The sequence below is a fragment of the Lupinus angustifolius genome, chromosome LG06 (genome assembly GCF_001865875.1).
Source record: "Lupinus angustifolius cultivar Tanjil chromosome LG06, LupAngTanjil_v1.0, whole genome shotgun sequence".
Taxonomy (NCBI): domain Eukaryota; kingdom Viridiplantae; phylum Streptophyta; class Magnoliopsida; order Fabales; family Fabaceae; genus Lupinus; species Lupinus angustifolius.
The window spans coordinates 2,523,236-2,544,095 of record NC_032014.1 but is presented as its reverse complement, the minus strand read 5'-3'; the positions used below and the strand labels follow the sequence as shown (position 1 = coordinate 2,544,095).

Genomic DNA, 20,860 nt, shown 5'->3' with positions numbered 1-20,860 from the left:
TGTTTATATATAAAGAGAGACATATATGCTTTCATGTTTGGTTGATATTAAAAAACTTGGGACTTTTTTTAAAGATTTCTTAATCTCAACTCCTAGGATGATGGTAAAATATAAGGGTTGAGTTTTAGAAAATAATTTTTTTAATGTCATTTTAATAAAATAATCTCTAGAATAAAAATATCTTTATCTAAAATATTTTTTCGTAGGTAAATAATTTGATCTTTTTTATCTTTTAAGAGAAAAGCAATAACGTGTTTTCGAAAGTTTAAAATATGGTAACTCGACTAATTAAATTTACTATTGGGTTCTAAATATTATTATACGAGTAAATATATGTATTAAGTGGTAACTTAGATAATAGTATAATGATTCGTTTTAAGTGATGAATTATAAAATCATTGGTTGACCTTCACCCACTCTTCCATTTAAGATAAGTGAATTGGGCATGAGATTGGAGTAAACACTATCGACAAATCAAAATACATGTAATTCTTTTTGTTTATATTGGAAAGTTTTCTACCTTAATCATCATCTAAACTGAATATTAACACCTTTTGATGAATACCCCTTACCACTAGGATTTAAGCAACTCTCTTACTTAAAAAGAGCTTAACTTCTTATACTAAAATTTTGGTCCACTCAATTACTAGAGAATCCATTAATTAAAATTATAACATATAACAAAAATAAAAGTCTAAGAATTCTAATTTTAATTTATTTTTAATAAAATAAATTAGAAATCATACTTTCCCTTATAATCTAATATTGGATTGTTTAGTACTATAACTTATTGGGATTTCATAAACAAGGTGAAAAATAAAATATTTAAAAAGAAATATCTTGCCTTTTTATTTGAAATTTAAACATGGAAAATGAATCTACACTATAGAACCGTAAAAGGGAGTAAAGTTAATATATAAAAAATAATATCTCTTCATACCATAAATAACTTATTTTCTCCAAACGTAAAAATATGATATGTGTATTGTTTATTTAGTTTTAAAAATATTTTTATAGAAAATAATTAAATATTTATGTTAAGATTTTAGAAACTGGTAGAAATCATTTATCTCCTTATACTAAAATATATTTTATTTTCCTATAAAAAAAAATAGTCGGACAACTAAAAGTTTGGAACAAAATGCAAGTTAGATTGTTACTACGAGTGACATCCTCCACTTACAAATAAGTGCAAAAGGCACTCATATACTCTACTCACGTCCTCAAGTTTACATCCTTATTATAAAGCTATATAAATGGGCACCTTCTTAATTGTATCTATTACAGAAGAGAAGTGACTTGAATGATATAGAGATGCAGCAAAAGGTAAAATAGGAGAAATAGCATATTAACATTAACAATTTAATATTTATGTATTATTACTATAAAGTTTTTTATCATGTCAATATATTATTCACTATTTATTTGTATTATTTTTGTCTGAAAGTCAATAATAATTAATATAAGAGTAATGAATTTCGATTAATTTTTTTTACACTATTAATATATATGTATATATTAAATCCTTAATATAAAAAAAATTATTACATGTCTTAATTTTTATACTACAACCTTAATTATGAAGCGTTATTACTTAGTATTTTTGTATTCCAGGCCAGTACTAGGGCCTCTGGTCGAAATGAATAAATAAAAGGCACACCACCAACATAGGCAAACATAAAATGTCCAATGCTGAGTTTTTCTTTCGGTTTCTTAGTTTTGGCTTTAGACGCAAGTAATTGACTTGAATTGTTCTATGTCTTAATATGTTCAATGTTCAAACTCTTTTACTATCATATTATCCACTTAGACTTTAGAACTAATATGAAATGTCTAATTAAATGTCAAAATGTTTATCAAAGCTCCTTCTTCAAGCAGGCTAGGAAAAACCCAATCATGTCATCAATTTGGAGAAGTAACATAGTTTTGACTTTTTTTTTGAGATCGAAGGATTTCCAATTTTTATTTATATAGCCGATCAAATTACATTATTTATATAATTTAAAATTATAAAGAGTTTCTCACTCGATTTAAGTTTATTATACTTTGCTTATATTTTATTTATATTGATTTGATATTGTTAATTAAGCAATACTTTGCTTTATGATTAAACCCATTATTATTTGATTCTCTGTTTGTTCTACAAATATGACTATCATCTTCTACCCTAGGATAACATGTATTCCTTTGTCTCAAATACTCATCCATTTCTAGCTCTCTTTTTTGTTTCAACATTCTATTTCTAACGTATGCTCTTACCTATTCAATACCAATAAGACAATGATTTTCAAAAACCATAATTGTCTTAATTGAATGTTATTTATAGGTGGCTATAACTATATTTAAAAGAGAAGCTTATGCCCACTTTTTGTTGTTATCAAAACCATAATTATATTAATTAAATGTTGTTTATAACTGGCTATAACTATACCTTTTTTATTTCCAAATATTTTGGATTCACCTTTAATTAAAAAAGAATCTTATGCGCTTTTTTTTGTTACATCTTGAGAAGAGATGATGACACCGTCATATTTATTTGGAATTCAAATATAAGTAAAATTTAATATGTGTTGATTTAAAATGTATGCAAATTTTAATTAATTTTACTATATTAAATTTATTATCTTAAAATATCATTCATTTACTTCAAAATTTGTTTCTCAGCCTTTAAAATTTTATTGTTTAAACATCATAAAGGAGTAATTAAAAAATTATATGAAAATAAGAATGTTAAATGAGATTAACAAATAGTTTTTTTTTTTGGTTTGTAGGGACTTTTACGTGAGATTTAGAATCATACAAATTACAACACTAGTGTTTAACTAGTTATTTCTTAAATGGTAAATCACTCATTTTACACCAAAATTTAATAATAATAGTAAATTTTTTGAGTTGATTTATGAGCTAAGTTTTAGATGGGAAAAAAGAAATGAAATACTTTAAAACTATATAACAAATGTATTTCCCTTAATTTTCTTTTAAAACTCAACTCACGAATGAACTCATATAATGGGATTGGACTTACTCTCCTACCTTATCTACACACTAAAACTCTAACTCCTCTTCCATACTCTGATGAGAAAGTGATTATTTTTTATTAAAAAATAACTTGCAAAGATTAATTTTTGTTATGGCAATTACATGTAATACTAGAGATGTGAATACCTAAAACTCAAAAGAGAGACACGATCCATTGAATAGTACTCCAACAAAATAGAAGTCATGTCACCCATGGATGGTTCATGGTACACTACTTCACACGTAGAGTAAATGTGTTCACATTTGAGAATCGATCATATCTTTCATTCATGTTTCAATTTATGTTTTTATCAAATTTAAAAGTATAATTTAATTAAAAAATTATCAAAATAAAAATTAATATTTTTATTATTTCATAGTGTACAACCGTGTGTGTCTCTTATTATTATTATTATTATTTTAGTACAAGCGTGTTTCTAATATCTTATTACATCATATAATTTCCTGATTACGAATAAAAACAAAGCAGCAAGTTAAATAATTTCTGAAGACCAACCAGCCTTCAACTACCTCCTTAAATACACCCCTTGAGTTATTCAACAACTTGGGGTTACATTATTTCATTGACGCTGTCTTCTTCTGCTCTCATTCATTCAATCTTGAAGACTTTAACTAACTTCAACAACCTCAATCACCCACTTGCAAAACTCTTCATCTTTTTATTAATCAACACCATGATGATGCATATGACCGCCGCCGCCACCGTACCAGCTCACAAGTTTCAGTTTCAGGGAAGATGCCCCAGCTTCAGATTCAGATGCCAATCCTCTTCCATCAAACTACCTTCAACCACCGACTCCACACGGTTGCACCTCAACAACCTCAACCACCTCTTGGAGAAACAAAACCCTCTTCATGTCCCCGCCACTCAACACCACCACAAATCACAGCACAACGAGTCTTCGATGGATAACAACAAGAAAGGAAGAAGCTTTCTTGAAAACCTTATCTGGCCGGAGATGAAAGCCGCCGATGAAATGTCTCCCGGACATCTTCACCGTCTGCAGCGTCTGCTCTCCATGACGGCGGAGTATTCTCCAAGAAACGTCATCGGAAACCGGTGGATGGAATACCATGGCAGCAACGATTGGAAAGGGATGCTTGATCCCCTGGATGAAAATCTCCGGCGAGAAGTTATCAGGTACGGCGAGTTTGTTCAAGCAGCGTATCACGCTTTCCACTCAGATCCCGGCATGTCACAAACGGAGCCGCCAAAGAAGACCCAACACGTGGCGTTATCTGACAGCTCATACAGGGTTACAAAGAGCCTCTATGCCACGTCATCTATCGGGTTACCCAAATGGGTCGATGATGTAGCTCCTGATCTTGGTTGGATGACTCAGCGATCCAGCTGGATCGGATACGTCGCCGTTTGTGAAGACAGAAGGGAAATTGCAAGGATGGGAAGGAGAGACATTGTGATCTCTCTACGTGGAACTTCCACGTGTCTTGAATGGGCCGAGAATGTCAGGGCTCAATTGATCGACATCCCTGAAAATGATTCAAAAGCCCAAGCCCAAGCCCAAGCCCAAGCCCAAGGAAAGCCTAAAGTTGAGTGTGGGTTCTTGAGCTTATACAAGACCAGAGGAGCTCATGTGCCTAGCTTATCAGAATCAGTGGTGGAAGAGGTGAAACGACTAATGGATGTATACAAAGGTGAAAAATTAAGCATAACTGTTACCGGGCATAGCCTTGGTGCTACTCTAGCATTGTTAGTGGCTGATGAGATAAGCACGTGCACACAAGATGTTCCACCGGTCGCGGTTTTTTCTTTTGGTGGGCCTCGTGTTGGTAACAAGGCTTTTGGAAATCGCATTACAACAAAAAATGTTAAAGTGCTAAGAATAGTTAACTCTCAAGATGTGATTACTAGGGTTCCAGGCATATTTGTTAGTGAAGAGCTTGAGCAAAAAATTAAAAATTCTAAGGTTGGTAATATGGTAGACATGTTAGAACAGAATACACCGTTGGGGTACTCACATGTTGGAGCCGAGCTACGTGTCGACACTAAAATGTCGCCATACCTGAAGCCGGATGCTGACATGGCTTGCTGTCATGACTTGGAGGCTTACTTGCACTTGGTGGATGGATTCATGGCATCTAATTGTCCATTCAGGTCAAATGCTAAGAGGAGTTTGGCTAGATTAATGCAAGATCAAAGCTCTAATGTAAAAAAGTTATATATTAGTAAGGCAAAAGGCTTGACATTGAATTTCAAGAAGCAAGGTTCCATGTCAATGCCTAGTTGTTTGCCTAGTCCATCTTAAATAAAACTCAACTGTGAATATATGCATTGTTACATATGAAACCATGTGTGATGCTTGTCTTCTATGTTTGTGTATTTTTTACCAAGTTATGATGCTGTAAGGACATATCATCCTGTAAGTATGTATGTATTAACTATTTTCACTGTCTTAAAGAGTATGTTCTCAACTCAAAATTGGACTCTTCACATCTCTTCACTGTTTGTACTCTCTGGTGACTACAACTAAATTTCCACAATGGACTTCAGTTGGTCTATTATATTTCAATAATCCACATCTTTCAATCTTAACTTCACACCCCGAAATGGTTTCTACATTAAATTAGCAGTACCTGGCAGTGTGCATTTCACCAGCATTTCTTAATGTCAATTCTATTATATAATTTTATCATAGAATGAAATTAGATGCAAGGATGCGATCCTCCAAAGAAATGTAAAAGTAAAGTAGTTAAAATAAATATGTGTAGGAATGAAGGTTTATCACTTCTCCGTTGTAGTCTAGTTGGTCAGGATATTCGGCTCTCACCCGAAAGACCCGGGTTCAAGTCCCGGCAACGGAATACGTTTTCTATTTTTGTCTTTGTTTCCAAATGGCAATTCAAGGAGCTGAACTGCACTTCACTTCACATATATATTTTCTTTGTTTCCTATCAAGTTGCCATATAGATCCATGAGGGGCATTTATGAATATATATATATATATATATATATCTTTTGTCAAAGGTTTGGTCTCTGCACTTTCTGATCAATTCATTTCACATCCTTACTGAATTTGTTTCTGGCATTTTTTTCTATACTGATCATGGTATTTTCTAACTTATTTGCTTAGCCACGAATTTTTTTTATTTGTTTTTTGTCAAAATGGCATTTCAATGAGCTTGTTATTTTATTTAAAGCAGGGAAAGGAAGAAGAGAGCAAAAGGATTGTATGAACTATGAACTATGAACTATGAAGGCGACTTATTGGTGTTATTAAATTGCTCTTAAAATATAGGTAGAGTCCAACAAACTAAGTTACATCCCCTAATTTAGGCATCATTATCAGCAATTAAATTTGATCAGAAAATCATTCTTCATCAAGACTTGGTCATAAGTAGAAAATAGAAGAAAAAAAACATTTGACTCTTCCAATTGAGAAAGAAACATCCCACTTCTTAAAATATAAATAGAATTTTTTCAGATTATTTAAAAAATGAGAAATGCTTAATTCTCCAGTAGATTTACCTAAGTATCTTCCATCATTTGACTTTTTAGAAATAGATTACTGGTATGTCTCTTGATTCAGAAACTCCAATTTTGACTGCATTCCAAATTAACAAATTTATTTCTATATCAGAGCACCACATGCAATTGGTTGTAAGCCACCTCCAAAGAAAAATCCTTTTTTAAAATCTCAAATGATTCAGGGTTAGAATCTATTTTAACCAAGGATTCTTGTGGTTCTGGAGAACCAAAGGAACAAAGCTCACACTTTAAGTGTATCTGAAACTTTTGATGCGTCTATACTCACAGCTTGATGGCACTGAGCTATTCTTTCCACAAACTAATGAACATAGACAACATAGATATACAACCATTAAATCTCCAATAACAATAGGCCAAAGGCTTAAAAATGGGTAACACTGACATAGAATTATTGATGTACTTGTAAGTATGGAAATTTTCAATACTGGGTTTATACCAAGCAACCTATTGCAATAGTAATGATTAATGAGAACAAGTGCTTACCTTTACAATGATTAAATGCGGTATAAGTTGTATTGAGAATAAATGAATTTTCTTTTTGCTTTATAGACTCTCACAAGTGAAATTTGTATGTTCCAGCAATGGCCCAAGCCTGACTAGCTTAGGTATGACAATATTGTTTCTCACAGAACACACTACTGAGTTCTCCCACTGCAAAAGGGAACCCACAAGGTTTGCACGTATGCTCAGCGGAAATACACGAGACCATCTTTCAGTGCCATATGACCTTAAAGCTTCTTCAACAGAAGGGTCTTCGGACTTTATGGCTCCTGCAAGTTTTTTAGCAAGAACCACAGCATCCTCAAGTGCACAACAAGCACCTTGACCAAGATTGGGAGTCATTGGGTGCCACGCATCTCCGACCAGCACAACACTACCTGCAGAAGCAGGTGGAGTTATCGTTGGCCAAAGCCACCGATCTACCAGTGGAGTCCTAATGACTGTGTCATCCGGTGTAGAATCCACTATGTTTAAAAGCTCTGAAGGCCAATCCCTGATTAGTTCCTTGGCTAGTTTCTTGCGCAGCGATGAATCAGTTATTTTTGAACCTGCCATTGATCATAACTATTTTTCATAAGAACTCTCACAAAAGTAAATGGCATGTGTTAGATATATAATAAAGTCATTTTTGTGCCATCTGATTCATAAACTAGTTCCTCCAAAAGCTTAAGCTATTTCGTGAAGACACTTTAATGACTTTATTGTATCTCTAACAACATAGGTGGTCAAAAGCTTAAGCTATTAGGTGATGACTCTTGAGTCTTGACTGAATGTATTATATATCTACCAGCATATCTAGCCAAAATAAGTTAAAAAGATGCAGATGCAAACTATTGGCTATTAAGTTAAGTGATGTGTGGAATTTTTTGTTATGGACCTGGTGATGTACTGTTGAAGCAGATAAACCAGTAAACTTTGGTTGGAGAAACAGGAACATATCCAGCGCGCAACCCTCTTCCATATATGTAATTTACTCTTGGTCCATAAGGCTGTCCATCTGGATAAGAGGCAAGTCCACGGTAAGCACAATGACCAACATACTTTGGCTCAGGAAATCCCATCCACTTAGCTATTGGTGATCGAATCCCATCGCACCCTATTACAATCTGTTTACAGATGAAGTTAGTTTGTTGAGACATTTAAAGACGAGATCTTCATAATTGGTGATTGTGTATGTAAGTTCCAATTTTCAACACTTAATATGATATTTAGATTCAAATCATAGCCAATCGTGTTTTAATTGGCAACCATATATGTTCTATGCCTTTAGAGTAGGATAGTTATCCTTTAAAACTTGTTAATTCTAGAAGGTACATGGTTTAGACTCTAGAGTGTAGCTAATTAAATCGCAATGGCAGTACCTTTGCAAGCAACTTAGACCCATCTGTAAGTTCCAACATGCTCTCCCCGTTTGGACTTGTTTCAATCTTCGCTAGCTTCGAAGAAAATTGAATGGTATCCTTGGGGAGCTGGCCAGCCAAAGTTTCTAAAAGCACTTTCCTCTCCACTGCACGAACTTCCTGGCTGCAGGATACCCCTTCTTAAGCATTTGATAGATATTCTTTCACAACAATTTAATGTGTGTTGAAATTGACAAAAGTAATGAGAAAGTCCAGGATAAAGAAGAATATCCCACCCACACACCACATTTAAGACCATACCTTTCATCCTCTTCTTTGAAAGTGAAATCGCGTAATTCCCTCCCATCCACGGACTTGATCACCATCCTGTACAGCTGATATTATGAACCATCTCAAGCTCAGCTGATATAGGCATTGAACAAGTTACCGAAATTTATTTAAACCAGTACTTACATGTTTTTTTGTGTGGATATAGTATTGTTTTTCTTTTCCAACAAATGCTAACAGTTCATCAATTAAAATAACTTGTACATTTATGGAAGAACATTACCACAGGTATCTAATTAACAACACCTAAGTTTTGACCATTTATTCATTGTTAAAAAAATCATGTAGGTACCCTTGAATTTCTAAGAATTGAGTTCTGAGATCATTGGCTACTCCAATTGCATCAAGTACCCTCCACCCGTTTTTGAAAAGGGTAAGTGAAGTTCCACTGGTTCGAAGTGACTCTGCCTGCTCCAGTACTAAGGACCCAACTCCAAGCCTAACCATTCAACACACAACACATTCACGATGCATGAGTAAATCATAAATGTTAAAACATCTTAATGAATTATAGGAAACATAATTAGCAAGACAATGAAAGTTTTTGACTTGAAACCTGTGAAGGGAAAGAGCAGTGGCAAGGCCTGCGATCCCAGCACCTACAATAACAACATGTTCTTTTCGGACATTAACATTAACATTAGAATCGTATTGAGCTTTGATTCCTTTGATTCTGCGTGTTTGAATTCCAGAGTGAAAGCAAGGAACATTGTGCATGAATAGTGTAGTAGTATGAGAAGGCTGTGAGGAAGGTATAGGAGACTTAAGAAAGACAAAAGACGAGGTTGTTGTAGCCATGAACAATGATGTTTCAATACAGAGATAATTGATAATAGCTCAACAGTTTATGAACGGATAGTGTTACTGTGTTAGTGTATGTGTGTTCAGCTTTTGGCCATATAAACTAGTGGTGTGTAATATTCTATTCAAGGAGAGTATAGAACAAAAGTAAGAGCAGAAGAGATATTCTCATATTCCAACTTCCAAGTGCCATTCAATGGTGAAAATTGCTTACAACTAATGGAAGGATAGCAATTTTTAACCCACTATTATGGTACACATATCTTCGGTCCCAAAAAATATAATATATTTACGACAGATTAAAAAAATATTTAATTATTCAATTTTTAATTTAAATATTTTTTTAATTAATCACAAAGAATCATATGTGTACTGATACCTCAGAGATACCTTTCAGTGAGGGTACTTAGATTCCAATCATGAAAGGGCAACTGTCCACGCCCATCATAAAAGGGGTCCATAAAATATAAAAAATTATACTTTTCATCTTAACTTGAAGTTCTTAAAATGGAATAATAAGTAAACATGAAAAGAAAATGTACCCTACACTCTCAATCTCATGATGTCTATGTAACCCTCATTTTTAAAACTTTGGGTAAACATTCACATATTTAATTTCTCTTTTAATTAATGCTAATTTTTATTCAATCCTTATAATTTGCACGACTGTCTCATTATATGTATTTTTAAACTTTAATGTATAACTTTTTTATAATTAAGGACCCTTATTTTTTTATTGGGCTTATAAAGTGTCAAGGCTTGTCAGTTGTGCTCCTCCTTGTGAATAACTAACTTGGTATTTTTTTTTTAAAAAAAAGATTTGTTTTTGCTAAATAAGGTATGCTCATTTTTTTTTATTTCACCCCATGCCTTAGAAAAAGAAAAATACATGCAATGATGCAAGGGGAGAGAATGGTCAACTAATGATAGGAGTCCATACGAAAAATCTTACAACATGATGTAGAATTTATATGCCAAAGTATAAGTTTGACAGCTACGTTTTATTTACTTTTGAAAATGGAATATTCCATGATTTCCATTAATAGTTAAATCAATTTGTTTTGTACTGATCATGAACCCCTTTGTAAGTTATAAGTGGAGCAAAAAGTGGAAGTATAGTGCTCCATAAATTGTATACCTAGTGGCACACCCACAAAATATTAGTTCACGCCATTGTATACTAAACTCATATATACTTGGAATATTCAATAAATTGTCCTTGTTTATTTCGATTAGAAATGAAAACAACTCTTTACTTTTTAGCACGCACGAATGCCTAGTTACATGAGCCAAAATTTATATGCTTGTTTATTGACAAATTGTCAATGGAGGATTATTGTGGATAGAGAATTGTATTCTGTTACAACTTATTACAAGTGAACCATGGGGAGTGAATAAGGTGGGTCCCAAGGTCTAGGCTTCACAATGTGGTGGTAAGATGAGACGAGTGATATCCTCCTTAGTCCTTGTTAATTTTAGGATTTTCTAACATGGACCCAATTTAAGTATAGAGGACAAAGAACCCTAGAAACCTATTCTCTTATAATGTTTTAAGGATGATTGAAATGAAGAAAGTGTTAGTCTAGTGGTATAAAATCTTGCTAGATTTTTAGGATAACTAAAAGTTTAAAAGTTTGATTCCTATGAGTGACATTTGTTATAAATGATACCTACATAGCTCGAAATAAATTAGTTCTTTAAAAAAAAAAGATGAGCAAATAACACTGGTATAATAACAAAAAAATAATGTGTTAAGAAAATTCTTATTTTTATTAGCCTTTAGAAATTGTATTTGAAAAAACACACATTCATCTTGTAAAACAGTAAACTTACAAAATTTCTACTGCTATTGTTTTTTAACAGTTTACTATGAAATCAAATATTAGAAGTAAGATGAGATATATCTCCAATACTAAATAAAAATGAAAACATGTTTTCTTTCAAAATGTTAACTGTCAAATTTTTAAATAAAAACAATAACAGATTATAAATTATTAAAGTTACGAGAATCCCAAACAAAACATGTCTTTCTAAAAATAATTATTTGGGATAAGTAAACCAAAATGATGTGTTGAAAACGGGTGATATTTAATCATAGTTTAGAACCAAGTAAAATAAAAGATTTTCATGTGCAACTTGATAGGCAACATGTGCACATCACTTTCAATATAATCCATCTCTTCATATTCTTCCACCACTAACTCCTCCAATTCCTCCTTTAACTCTTTCTTCCAAAGTGCCACCTCCTTCGTCTTCAAAAGTAAACTCTACTTCAATGCTTTCTTCCATATGTTCCTCTTTTCATAGCTATCAATACTACCCACTACCCAACCTTTTTCACTCTCCCTTTTCTCTAATTTATAACACTTGCAAATATTCCATCATGTACTTACCTTACCCTATTAAGCATCCTCTTATCTCTTCCAATGACATTGTTCTTCAATAAAGAAACGTCCAACTTCGAAACTGATAACTCAAAGCAATAAATTATACAGCAGAGAATCAAACAAGTTAGATGAATCCGCAAATGCAAAGCAATAATAGGTTGGATTGACCCACTCATAATGGATCATGGTTGGATTTCATCAAGAGTCTATAAGTATAAAAATTAGTATTAGATAATATTTAGGGTCACCAAACAAAAATTACCTGACCCAACATGCTCACGTTGATTTATTATTATAATGTATATATTATTTCATATCTTATTAATATTCATAATAATATTTAATATCTTATTAATATTCATAATAATATTTAATATTTAGAAGACTTCATCTAAAAAAAATACATGTTTAATTAGATTTGAGTTCAATAATTAACTTACATTTAAAATTGGGTTAGAAAGTTAGGCCCAATAATAAACGTTACCAACACCAACTCACCCATGAGCAAAAATAAACACCACATCCAAAAGTTAAAAGAGTATAATTTTTATATTGAAAAATCACGTCTTTTTCTGTATAATTTCATCCAAAATTTATATATTTTTTCCCCTTAAATCATCTATTAACATTCACCTATTTCTAGAATTGATTTTCATAAATAAAATAAATAACTAAAATAAGAAATAATTTTATTAACTTAATCTTAAAATAAGTGAACTCCCACTTATATTAATTATGACAACACTGAGTTTAGACTTACTTTAGGTAAGTGACTTGAATGTTGCTTCTTCACAAAAAGGAAGAGTGGTTTTATTTTACAAGGCAAGCCATATGAACATTATATAGTATAAACCCTTTAAGTAGATTACTATAGTAATATGGCTGTATAACTAGAGCATAATAAACAAAAGTAGAAATCACGAACTGTTTCTTATTCAATGGTCAGCTACAAGATGCTACAACGTGATGACAAATGCATAGAAAACACTAATGATGAAGCACCCCAAAAATCATCCACAAAATCTAAAAAGAAGAAAGGAAAATAGCATAGCAGATAAAAAGCAACACACGAGTGTGAGGTTACTAAGCAAGAATGACTTGAGCAGCAGCAAAGAATGCAAGCATGAAGAAGCTGCTTCTATCAACAAAGGCGTTGTTTGGTTTTGAGGCTACCGGAGTATCTGACGGCGGTTCTCCAATCGACGGTGACAGTGCTGACCCTGATGACGAAGATGGTGATGAAGCAGGAGTGGGGACAGGAGAAAGGGGTGAAGGTGGTGATGTAGAAGCAGATGGGCCTGGGCTTGGGCTTACAGCACTTAGTAGTGGAGGTGATGAAATCGTGGAGGTGGGAGGTGGAGGGTGGGATGGGCCCAACGAAGCAGTCGGTGGGGTGGCACGTGTGGGTGCAGGGGAAGGAGCATGGGCTATGGAGAATGCCACGAGAGTGAGGATGAGAATGAAACGTGTGAGTGCCATGGCTTGACGGTGGAGAAAGGGAAGAATTAAGTGGAAGTGAGTGGGTGGTGTTGTGATTGATAATATATTGATATATAAGAGTTTTGAGGATAAGTAAAGTTGAAAGAATCAGTATTTATTTTGGTGCCACTGAAATGCGCAAATGTTTCATGCAATCACTGACACGTATCAAGAGAAGATAAAGTTGAAGGTGGAGAAGCATCTTGTAAGGTCCAACACCAATGAATTCGAATAAGCCATTAAATATTTGTCCTTGTTTTTATTAGAAATGGGTGTAGTGTGTGTTTTTGCTAACCAGGTTGATCTAACTTATTAAATCATGTTGAGATGAAATAAGAGAGAAAAAACATCTTTAATAACAGGATGATACCTATCTTATCTATGAGTCATTTTATGTAATATTATCACCAACAACGATTATAATGGGTACGTTTAGTGACCTAAGGTTTCATTCAATTCCCATGTTAATTAAAAGCAAATTTTAATTTTTTGAAAAATTAGGGACAATACATAGTTTAAAAGAAATTAATTCTTTGCCCATAAAATAAGATAATATTGGAATCACATATTTTATCCTACAATGTGTAACAATCCTTGTACATCTTATTTTTCATTGATCAAAAAATATAAAATTAATAATAATCATTGTTTTAGTTATTTAACTAATAAAAAATAAGAAATACATGAAGTAGTATATAGTTTTGTGATAGAAGATGGCTTTAGAAACCAAAAAAATTATGTGTGTTATCGTTTTTGATTGCTTAAAAATATTGAATAAATACTAAAGTTGTTTCTATTTTTTGTCACATTAGGAAAAAACACGTCTATTAAAAAAAAATATAATAATCACGTTGTTTAACTATATTTTTTTATTATACATTTTCTCTGTTTTATCATAAAATTTTCCAGCGGGTTAACTTGAAAAACAATTAATTCACTATTAATTTCTAAATAAGACGGATAAATAAAAACAAAAACAAAAATCAGAATGAAAAAATAAATAACATCTCTAGTACATATTTAATTCAAGTTTTATTTTCTTATAAATGAGAATAATGTAACACAGTACACAATTCAAAACAGTATATTGTTGTCTCAATAATGAGAGGAAATTGAAAAAATAAGGTAGTGGAAGCACATGAGCTCCATTTAATGGATGTAGTGCAATTGATATGTGTAAAGATATGTTCACTATTTAAATACCGAAGGAATTAAAAAATATGCTCTATTATTATTAAGTCAATGCATGAACTAACCTTATAAATTGGGCTGTTAAACTAGTATTCATCGATTCATTTATTTAACAAATTTAATTTGTGCACAGACTATAATTAAGTTGGAGTAATTCAGTTAATTGCAGCTTTGTTACATTATCCATAACAGACAGTTAATTTCACTAACGAATAATTACAAATCGCATGATTCATGAATACACATTCTGGTTGTGATGTTTACGAGGTATTTTGGGTTGAAAATGTTGTAACCATGACCACTAATTTGGTAGCATCGTGGCTATGATTGTGGTTTCATGGAAAGACGAGGATGAGTGAATCCATATCTAGGATTTAAGTGTATGAGAAAACATTAGGAAATGATAAAAAAAAAATGGGATGAGTTGAAGGGTTGCATAGTGGAATATGACGACAACTTTAGGAAATGGCAATATGCACCATTACTTTCACATTAAGAATAGAATAGTCGAAGAAAAATATCAAGACAAATCGGTCCAGGTGGGTCGAGAATAACGTCTTGTCACTTAGTCATACACCAAAACACTGAATATTGCAAAGCTCATTATTCTACTTGTAATTCATTTGATTTGTATATATATCAATATTTGACAATATTTCGGATATAACATTTCAGTTTCAATTTAATGAATGAACAACTATATGTTTTTTTTTTGACAACAAAAATATACCATTTATATAATCACAACTCCAAATTTCAAATGCAAGAATTTTATGAACAGAAAAGCAAAAGCAGAACGAGCATACAAGATTAATGAACCATAAAATAATGAATGTGTTAAAAAACAAGGGTTTGAGACGTCAATCTCATTCATTTGGCCTTTCATTGTACAAAAATCCCTGAAGGAACAAATGTTTAGGGAAAAAGGGGTCAGGCTCATAAAAGAAAAGAAATATGGTACTAAAAAAAGTGGCCTTAGTTTTTATTCTGATATGCACGCACTCTTGAGAACAAGCCTTTCATGGCTCCATAAATATTTGGTTGTTACTCAATTTTGAGGCAGATGTATTATATCTATATCATCACGATATACGTGCATCAAACTGGTTTTATGAATGAAGACATAGGGAGTAGTCCTGATATGGATGAAGACCTACCTTCCATTTTTTGGAGTTGACCTGCGGAAGGTCAAGTTAAGCTAAATGTTGATGATAGTTGTATTCGTGACTCCAAGATCATGGGAGGAAGTGATGTTCTTTGAGATCATTCAGGTTTGTAGATTTCGGGTTTCCCTTCTGATTTTGGAGTGGGATCCTCTGTCCTAGTTGAGCTTTTGGCTATGGATCGGGCTTAGATATGACTTGAAATTTGGGCGTGAAGAAGCTCATTCTTGAGAGCGACTGTCTTGAGGTTGTCCACGTTCTTGATGAGTAATTTCAGATCCGCATTTTTAGCATATCTGGAATTGTCTCTAAGGTGTATGCTTGGCTATCTTGGGAGTGGGAGGTAGTGATTAAGTTTGTTGTTCTTGAAGCTAACAAGGTGGCAAACTGCTTAGGTAGAAGAGGGTCTCATTCTTCTATCCAGCACTCGATCTGGTCTTTAGCACCTCTTGAGTGCAATATGTTACTGGCCTTCAATTGTCCTAGTGTGTTAGTTCTTTTCCTTTTTTTGCTTTCTGCAGTACCAAAAAAACTGGTTTTATGAATTATTAATAAGGTGATGAGCCAATGTAAAGCTATGTTATATCATAGAAAGATTAATAAGTAAATAGTTTGGTTCACGAGAGTAACGTACAGTTAGCAAGCATTTCAAAAGTTTAGTTCTTTACTCATAAAATGAAATGATATTTTAGTGATACAAAAAAGCGGTTTCAATTCTTTTATGCTATCGACGAAAAAGGTTTATTCAACTCAATTTCTTATTTTCAAACATACTCACTCTATATAAATTTAATGGACAAAATCGAAGGTTACATCTAACCATTACTAAAGATGTCAAAAAAACAAGTTGGATTTGGCTCTATTAATATATTTATCTTTAAATTAATTGATAATGAAAAATGATGTGAGACTTATTTCTAAATATGAGTTATATATAAGTTGTTCATTCTAATTTTATATAAAATAAAATATAAAATATATTATTAGAGCCAAAACATATTGGGAGAGGTAGTCGTACAACCCGAAAATGATTAGTTATGTACTTCTTAAAGTAAGAGAATAATATTTTTGATAATACAAAAAAAACCATTGTGTATACAGCTTTGTACAGGAGAACTTGGATATTTTTTTTTACATATTGGAAAAGTAAGAAAGAAATTACAAGAAAACCACATTGTCTTTAAAAAAAAGAAGGCCAGTGACCACAATTAAGGTTGTAACTGTATGGTTTTAGTAGTGTTTATTAAATGCAGAAAGAGAGGACAGCGAAGATGGCGGGAGCGGGAGAAAGCAATATGTTTGTTTGGGCCGGGCAAGTGAGGCCCATGTTCTGAGATTTGAGGCCCATGTTCTGATAGTTGAGGCCCAAGAAAAGGTGGAAAGGATAGTAGCAACGGATAAGTAAGGGATTTCTTACTCTATTATTATGTGACCCTGTTTCCTTTTACTCAAAGCTCATGGCTTCTTCCCAAATCCTTCTTCAGGTTTTCTGCTCTATCAAATACTTCATTATTGTTATTATTGTTTAGCATTCAGAACTTTAGTATTATGTATGTATTAATTTGGGAAATTTGCAATGACAGAGGTTTGTGATGCCACAAATTCCGATTGCGAAGGTGGGTTTTGTTTCTTGTTGTCCCACCTCTCGGCTGGGTTATCGTAACACCCCCTTCACTTCAATTTCATGGAGTCACAGTGTTCAAAAACATAGGGCTGGTTTTGTTGTGAGAGCTGAGTCTGAACCCCAAGAAAATGCTCAAAATGTAGAACAAGAAGCGCCTTCAGTTGATGTTGAAGAACAAGAAGAAGAAGTTTCAGAAGCCAAGCCAACCAGAAAACCTCGAGTCAAGCTTGGAGACATCATGGGGGTAGTTTCTTCATCCCACTTTCTTATCTCACCTTATATGTTACTACTACTATTGACATTAGTTACCTGTTACGCGTGGTTCACTTGGTTAAGCTCGGTTCACCACTTTTTACATTAATTTCATGAGACTTTTTATGATGAACGCGATGCGTGGTACAAGGTATGGTGAATTTGGTTTCTAAATAAGGTAAATGAGTGATTTTGGTATTTACCAATAAATACAATGTTCACAATCACAATATTTGGATAATATTTCACACAGTATTTCAAGTAAGCAAAGATATATATACGGAACATGATTTAGAGGAAGTAAAATAGCAATTTGTTTCATTTAATAGGGAAAAGGATAGTTTCGCAACAAAACTTGATCTTTTGCCTGGATTGGTGACTCATTGGCCTGTATTTGAGTGATATTTTGTACCTACCTACTAATCATGCGGGTTATGGGTAAAGTGCCCATGTATACTCTTAAGTATGAGTACTAGGTATGCACGTGAGACTGCCACACCTACCATTTTGGAGTACCCATCATCATAAGTTGCCACATCAATTGTTTGATGATGAAATGAGTTGTTTTTCAACAATATTGTTTATGATGATTATGAGGATCCTGTCCTCTAACCAATTCCTTAGTCTGAAGGTTATCTTTCAAGTTATTAAAGCTTGGTGTTTTCAGTCTGTAGTTAGGTTTTCCTAATCTGCATCCTTTCTAGATGTGTTGTTACATTCTGTGTCGACATCAACCAGTGAGTTGTGGGCGAGCTCTTAAATGCTTGTTGTTCATGCAGATATTGCATAAAAGGGCAATTGAGGCATCGGAAAAGGAGAGGGCCACTCCAGATATTAGGACCGGAGATATTGTGGAAATCAAATTGGTATTAGTAATTTTTTTGGCGGAAGGTTTTTAATATGGTGCCTGAGATGACATGAATTTAAAGGTGATCTATTGTTATCCTACTTGCAGGAGGTTCCTGAGAACAAACGTAGGTTGTCAATCTATAAAGGTATTGTTATCTCAAGACAAAACTCTGGCATTCACACAACTATTCGAATCCGAAGAATTATTGCTGGTGTTGGGGTTGAGATAGTCTTCCCAGTGTAAGTTTCCTCCTTTTTGGAACTTAATATTTACAGACTGTTTGTTTCATTTGTACTAGTCGATGTTTCTTTTGGCTATGTTGCTGTGTATGCAATTGTTGTAGTAGGATACCCAAGCTTGAAAGAGACAGAAATTTGGGATTAATACATCACTAAAAACATCAAAAAGGAAATAGTTGCATGATATCATTTGGGGGATGCGAAAACTAAGTTAGATTACTACCATGTATAATACCTGCATTATGTTGTTGATGGTGTGCTACTACTGGTAAATGTGCACCTTTTGAAAGCTCAAATTGTTTGGAAATTGGTTGAGGACTAGGAGGACTCAAGGTAACCTTGTTCTAGAATCCATATGCATCTCAGATTGTTACAAATTGGAGTCACTCATTTCCATTTCAGGGTTGTAACTTGTAAGAAAAATAGAAAAGCATCTCCTATATATCATTCTGTAATGTTGGGAAGCCAACCTGAATCTGAAGTCTGAAAATATCTCTCCTCTCTTCTGAAAGTATGGAGGGTGAGATATACATATATGTTTCAAGGTGTAACCTGATAAACAAGCAATGCTTGTCTGCATAATTCTTGTCTCCAGTCTATGCTGTACAATAAAAATTTATGAAGTTAATATTAAGATTCAAATTTATTTATCAAAGTAGCCAAATGCTTCACTCATTATGTTACCGAATGATGGTTAAGATCAAAGTAACTTTTCATATCCCTCTGCTATGATGCTTATTTTCCCTGCCACAGTTACTCACCAAACATCAAAGAAATCAAAGTAGTGAACCACCGCAAGGTCCGGAGAGCAAGATTGTACTATCTACGCCACAAGCTTCCCAGACTCTCCACTTTCAAATGAGACGCCAGTTACCCACTTTTCATCGTTGAAATGGTATGCTGTTAAGTGTCAGAAGTGATTGCAGATCCATATTTTGATTTCTTTTTTCATTTTGCTGTGTTGTAAAATATGTAAGTTTTCTTGACTTTAATTTATTCTCCTGAAATGGAAACAAGTGTAGTTGTCCTCGATAAACTTGAGAAATTTTATTATGTTTCTTCTGCATTATTATTATCACACGGTAGAAAGCCAAGTTATGAAGAAAAGTACATTGTTAATATTGCCATGTCCGAAAGGGATTATGGAGAACTTATTGGGGTTTATCATATTCACATGTAAACAAGTTTTTTGGGAGAGATTATGAATATAAATTATTTTTATTTTATGTCAATAAGCTTATCAAGGAAGCTTATAATGAGTTAAAAAGAACTTATAGAAGGTGGTGTCATTAACATTTATTTGTTGAATGAGTATTTAGTTAAGTTGGAGGGGTTGATACACTTTTTGCGGTTCATTTACTTTATCTAAGATTCATCAACATTTCCATTGCTACTGAGTGTTTTTGATAGAAGTGAACACTCAAATATCCAGGATGAGGATGGGGAGTCTCCAACCACTGGAGAGTTTTATTGTTACTGAGATATGAGAAGAATGGAAAGTTATAAGTGAGACGCTACACCTTGAACCAAAATTTTAAGACATTAATTAGTTCAATAAGTCTTTTCTACTTATAAACAATTTCACTCCTCTTTCATATCCAATGTAGGACTTCATACTTGAATAAACCTAATAATCTCCCCTCAAGTATGGACACCGCATACTTTCTGGTCCACTTTTCCTTAAGTCCGCAAAGTTCTAGTCAAACAATTGGCTCTAATACCACTTGTTGAACCAGTCTGTGATCGAGGAGCCTTCAACCACTGGGGAGTTCCATTGCTATTGCCTTACTGGGGTATGAGAAGAGTGAAGAGACACAAGTGAGACACTACGTCTTGAACCAAAACCTTAAAATATTAGTTTCATGAGCATTTTCTATTTATAAACTCTTTGTCCCTCCTCGCATATCCAATGTGAGCATCCACACTTGAATAAATTCACCAATCCTCTCCCTCGAGTGTGAGTACCACACACTTTTTGGTCGCTCCTCTTAAGTCTATCATGTCCTAACCGAACCATAGGCTCTAATATCACTTGTTAGACCAGACTGTGACTAGAGAGTCTCCAACCACCGGGAGTCTTATGTTATCGAGGTATGGAAAGAGTATGAAGCTATAAGTGAGACACCACGTTTTAAACC

The 20,860-nt window shown here is 33.4% G+C and overlaps 5 protein-coding genes and 1 non-coding gene across 6 annotated transcripts in view; 3 read left to right on the top strand and 3 right to left on the bottom strand.

Moving 5' to 3' along the window:
* LOC109348887 (peroxisomal acyl-coenzyme A oxidase 1-like) overlaps positions 1 to 3,001 on the bottom strand; it is a 31,434-nt gene extending 28,433 nt beyond the window's left edge. Inside the window, exons 1-2 of the mRNA XM_019589492.1 lie at positions 2,991 to 3,001; positions 951 to 957 (exon numbers count right to left, since the gene is read on the bottom strand). The gene's annotated coding sequence lies outside the window, so the exon portion shown is untranslated. The remainder of the gene's footprint in view (positions 1 to 950; positions 958 to 2,990) is intronic.
* On the top strand, positions 3,575 to 5,369 carry LOC109348885 (phospholipase A1-Ibeta2, chloroplastic-like). Its single transcript, XM_019589488.1, has one exon. It carries the CDS (start codon positions 3,714 to 3,716, stop codon positions 5,304 to 5,306), a length of 1,593 nt encoding a protein of 530 aa, XP_019445033.1. The 5' UTR covers positions 3,575 to 3,713; the 3' UTR covers positions 5,307 to 5,369.
* Positions 5,790 to 5,862, top strand: TRNAE-CUC. The gene has a single exon. It is a non-coding gene; the product is annotated as a tRNA-Glu (tRNA).
* LOC109348884 (FAD-dependent urate hydroxylase-like) lies at positions 6,870 to 9,644 on the bottom strand. The gene is made up of 6 exons (XM_019589487.1): positions 9,293 to 9,644; positions 9,029 to 9,175; positions 8,710 to 8,775; positions 8,410 to 8,572; positions 7,926 to 8,154; positions 6,870 to 7,596 (listed from the first exon to the last, which is right to left on the bottom strand). Exons 1-6 carry the CDS (start codon positions 9,532 to 9,534, stop codon positions 7,091 to 7,093), a joined length of 1,353 nt encoding a protein of 450 aa, XP_019445032.1. The 5' UTR covers positions 9,535 to 9,644; the 3' UTR covers positions 6,870 to 7,090.
* Positions 12,826 to 13,621, bottom strand: LOC109348883 (classical arabinogalactan protein 9-like). Its single transcript, XM_019589485.1, has one exon. It carries the CDS (start codon positions 13,401 to 13,403, stop codon positions 13,008 to 13,010), a length of 396 nt encoding a protein of 131 aa, XP_019445030.1. The 5' UTR covers positions 13,404 to 13,621; the 3' UTR covers positions 12,826 to 13,007.
* Positions 17,145 to 19,889, top strand: LOC109348882 (50S ribosomal protein L19-1, chloroplastic-like). The gene is made up of 5 exons (XM_019589484.1): positions 17,145 to 17,241; positions 17,341 to 17,625; positions 18,413 to 18,499; positions 18,589 to 18,722; positions 19,476 to 19,889. Exons 1-5 carry the CDS (start codon positions 17,215 to 17,217, stop codon positions 19,582 to 19,584), a joined length of 642 nt encoding a protein of 213 aa, XP_019445029.1. The 5' UTR covers positions 17,145 to 17,214; the 3' UTR covers positions 19,585 to 19,889.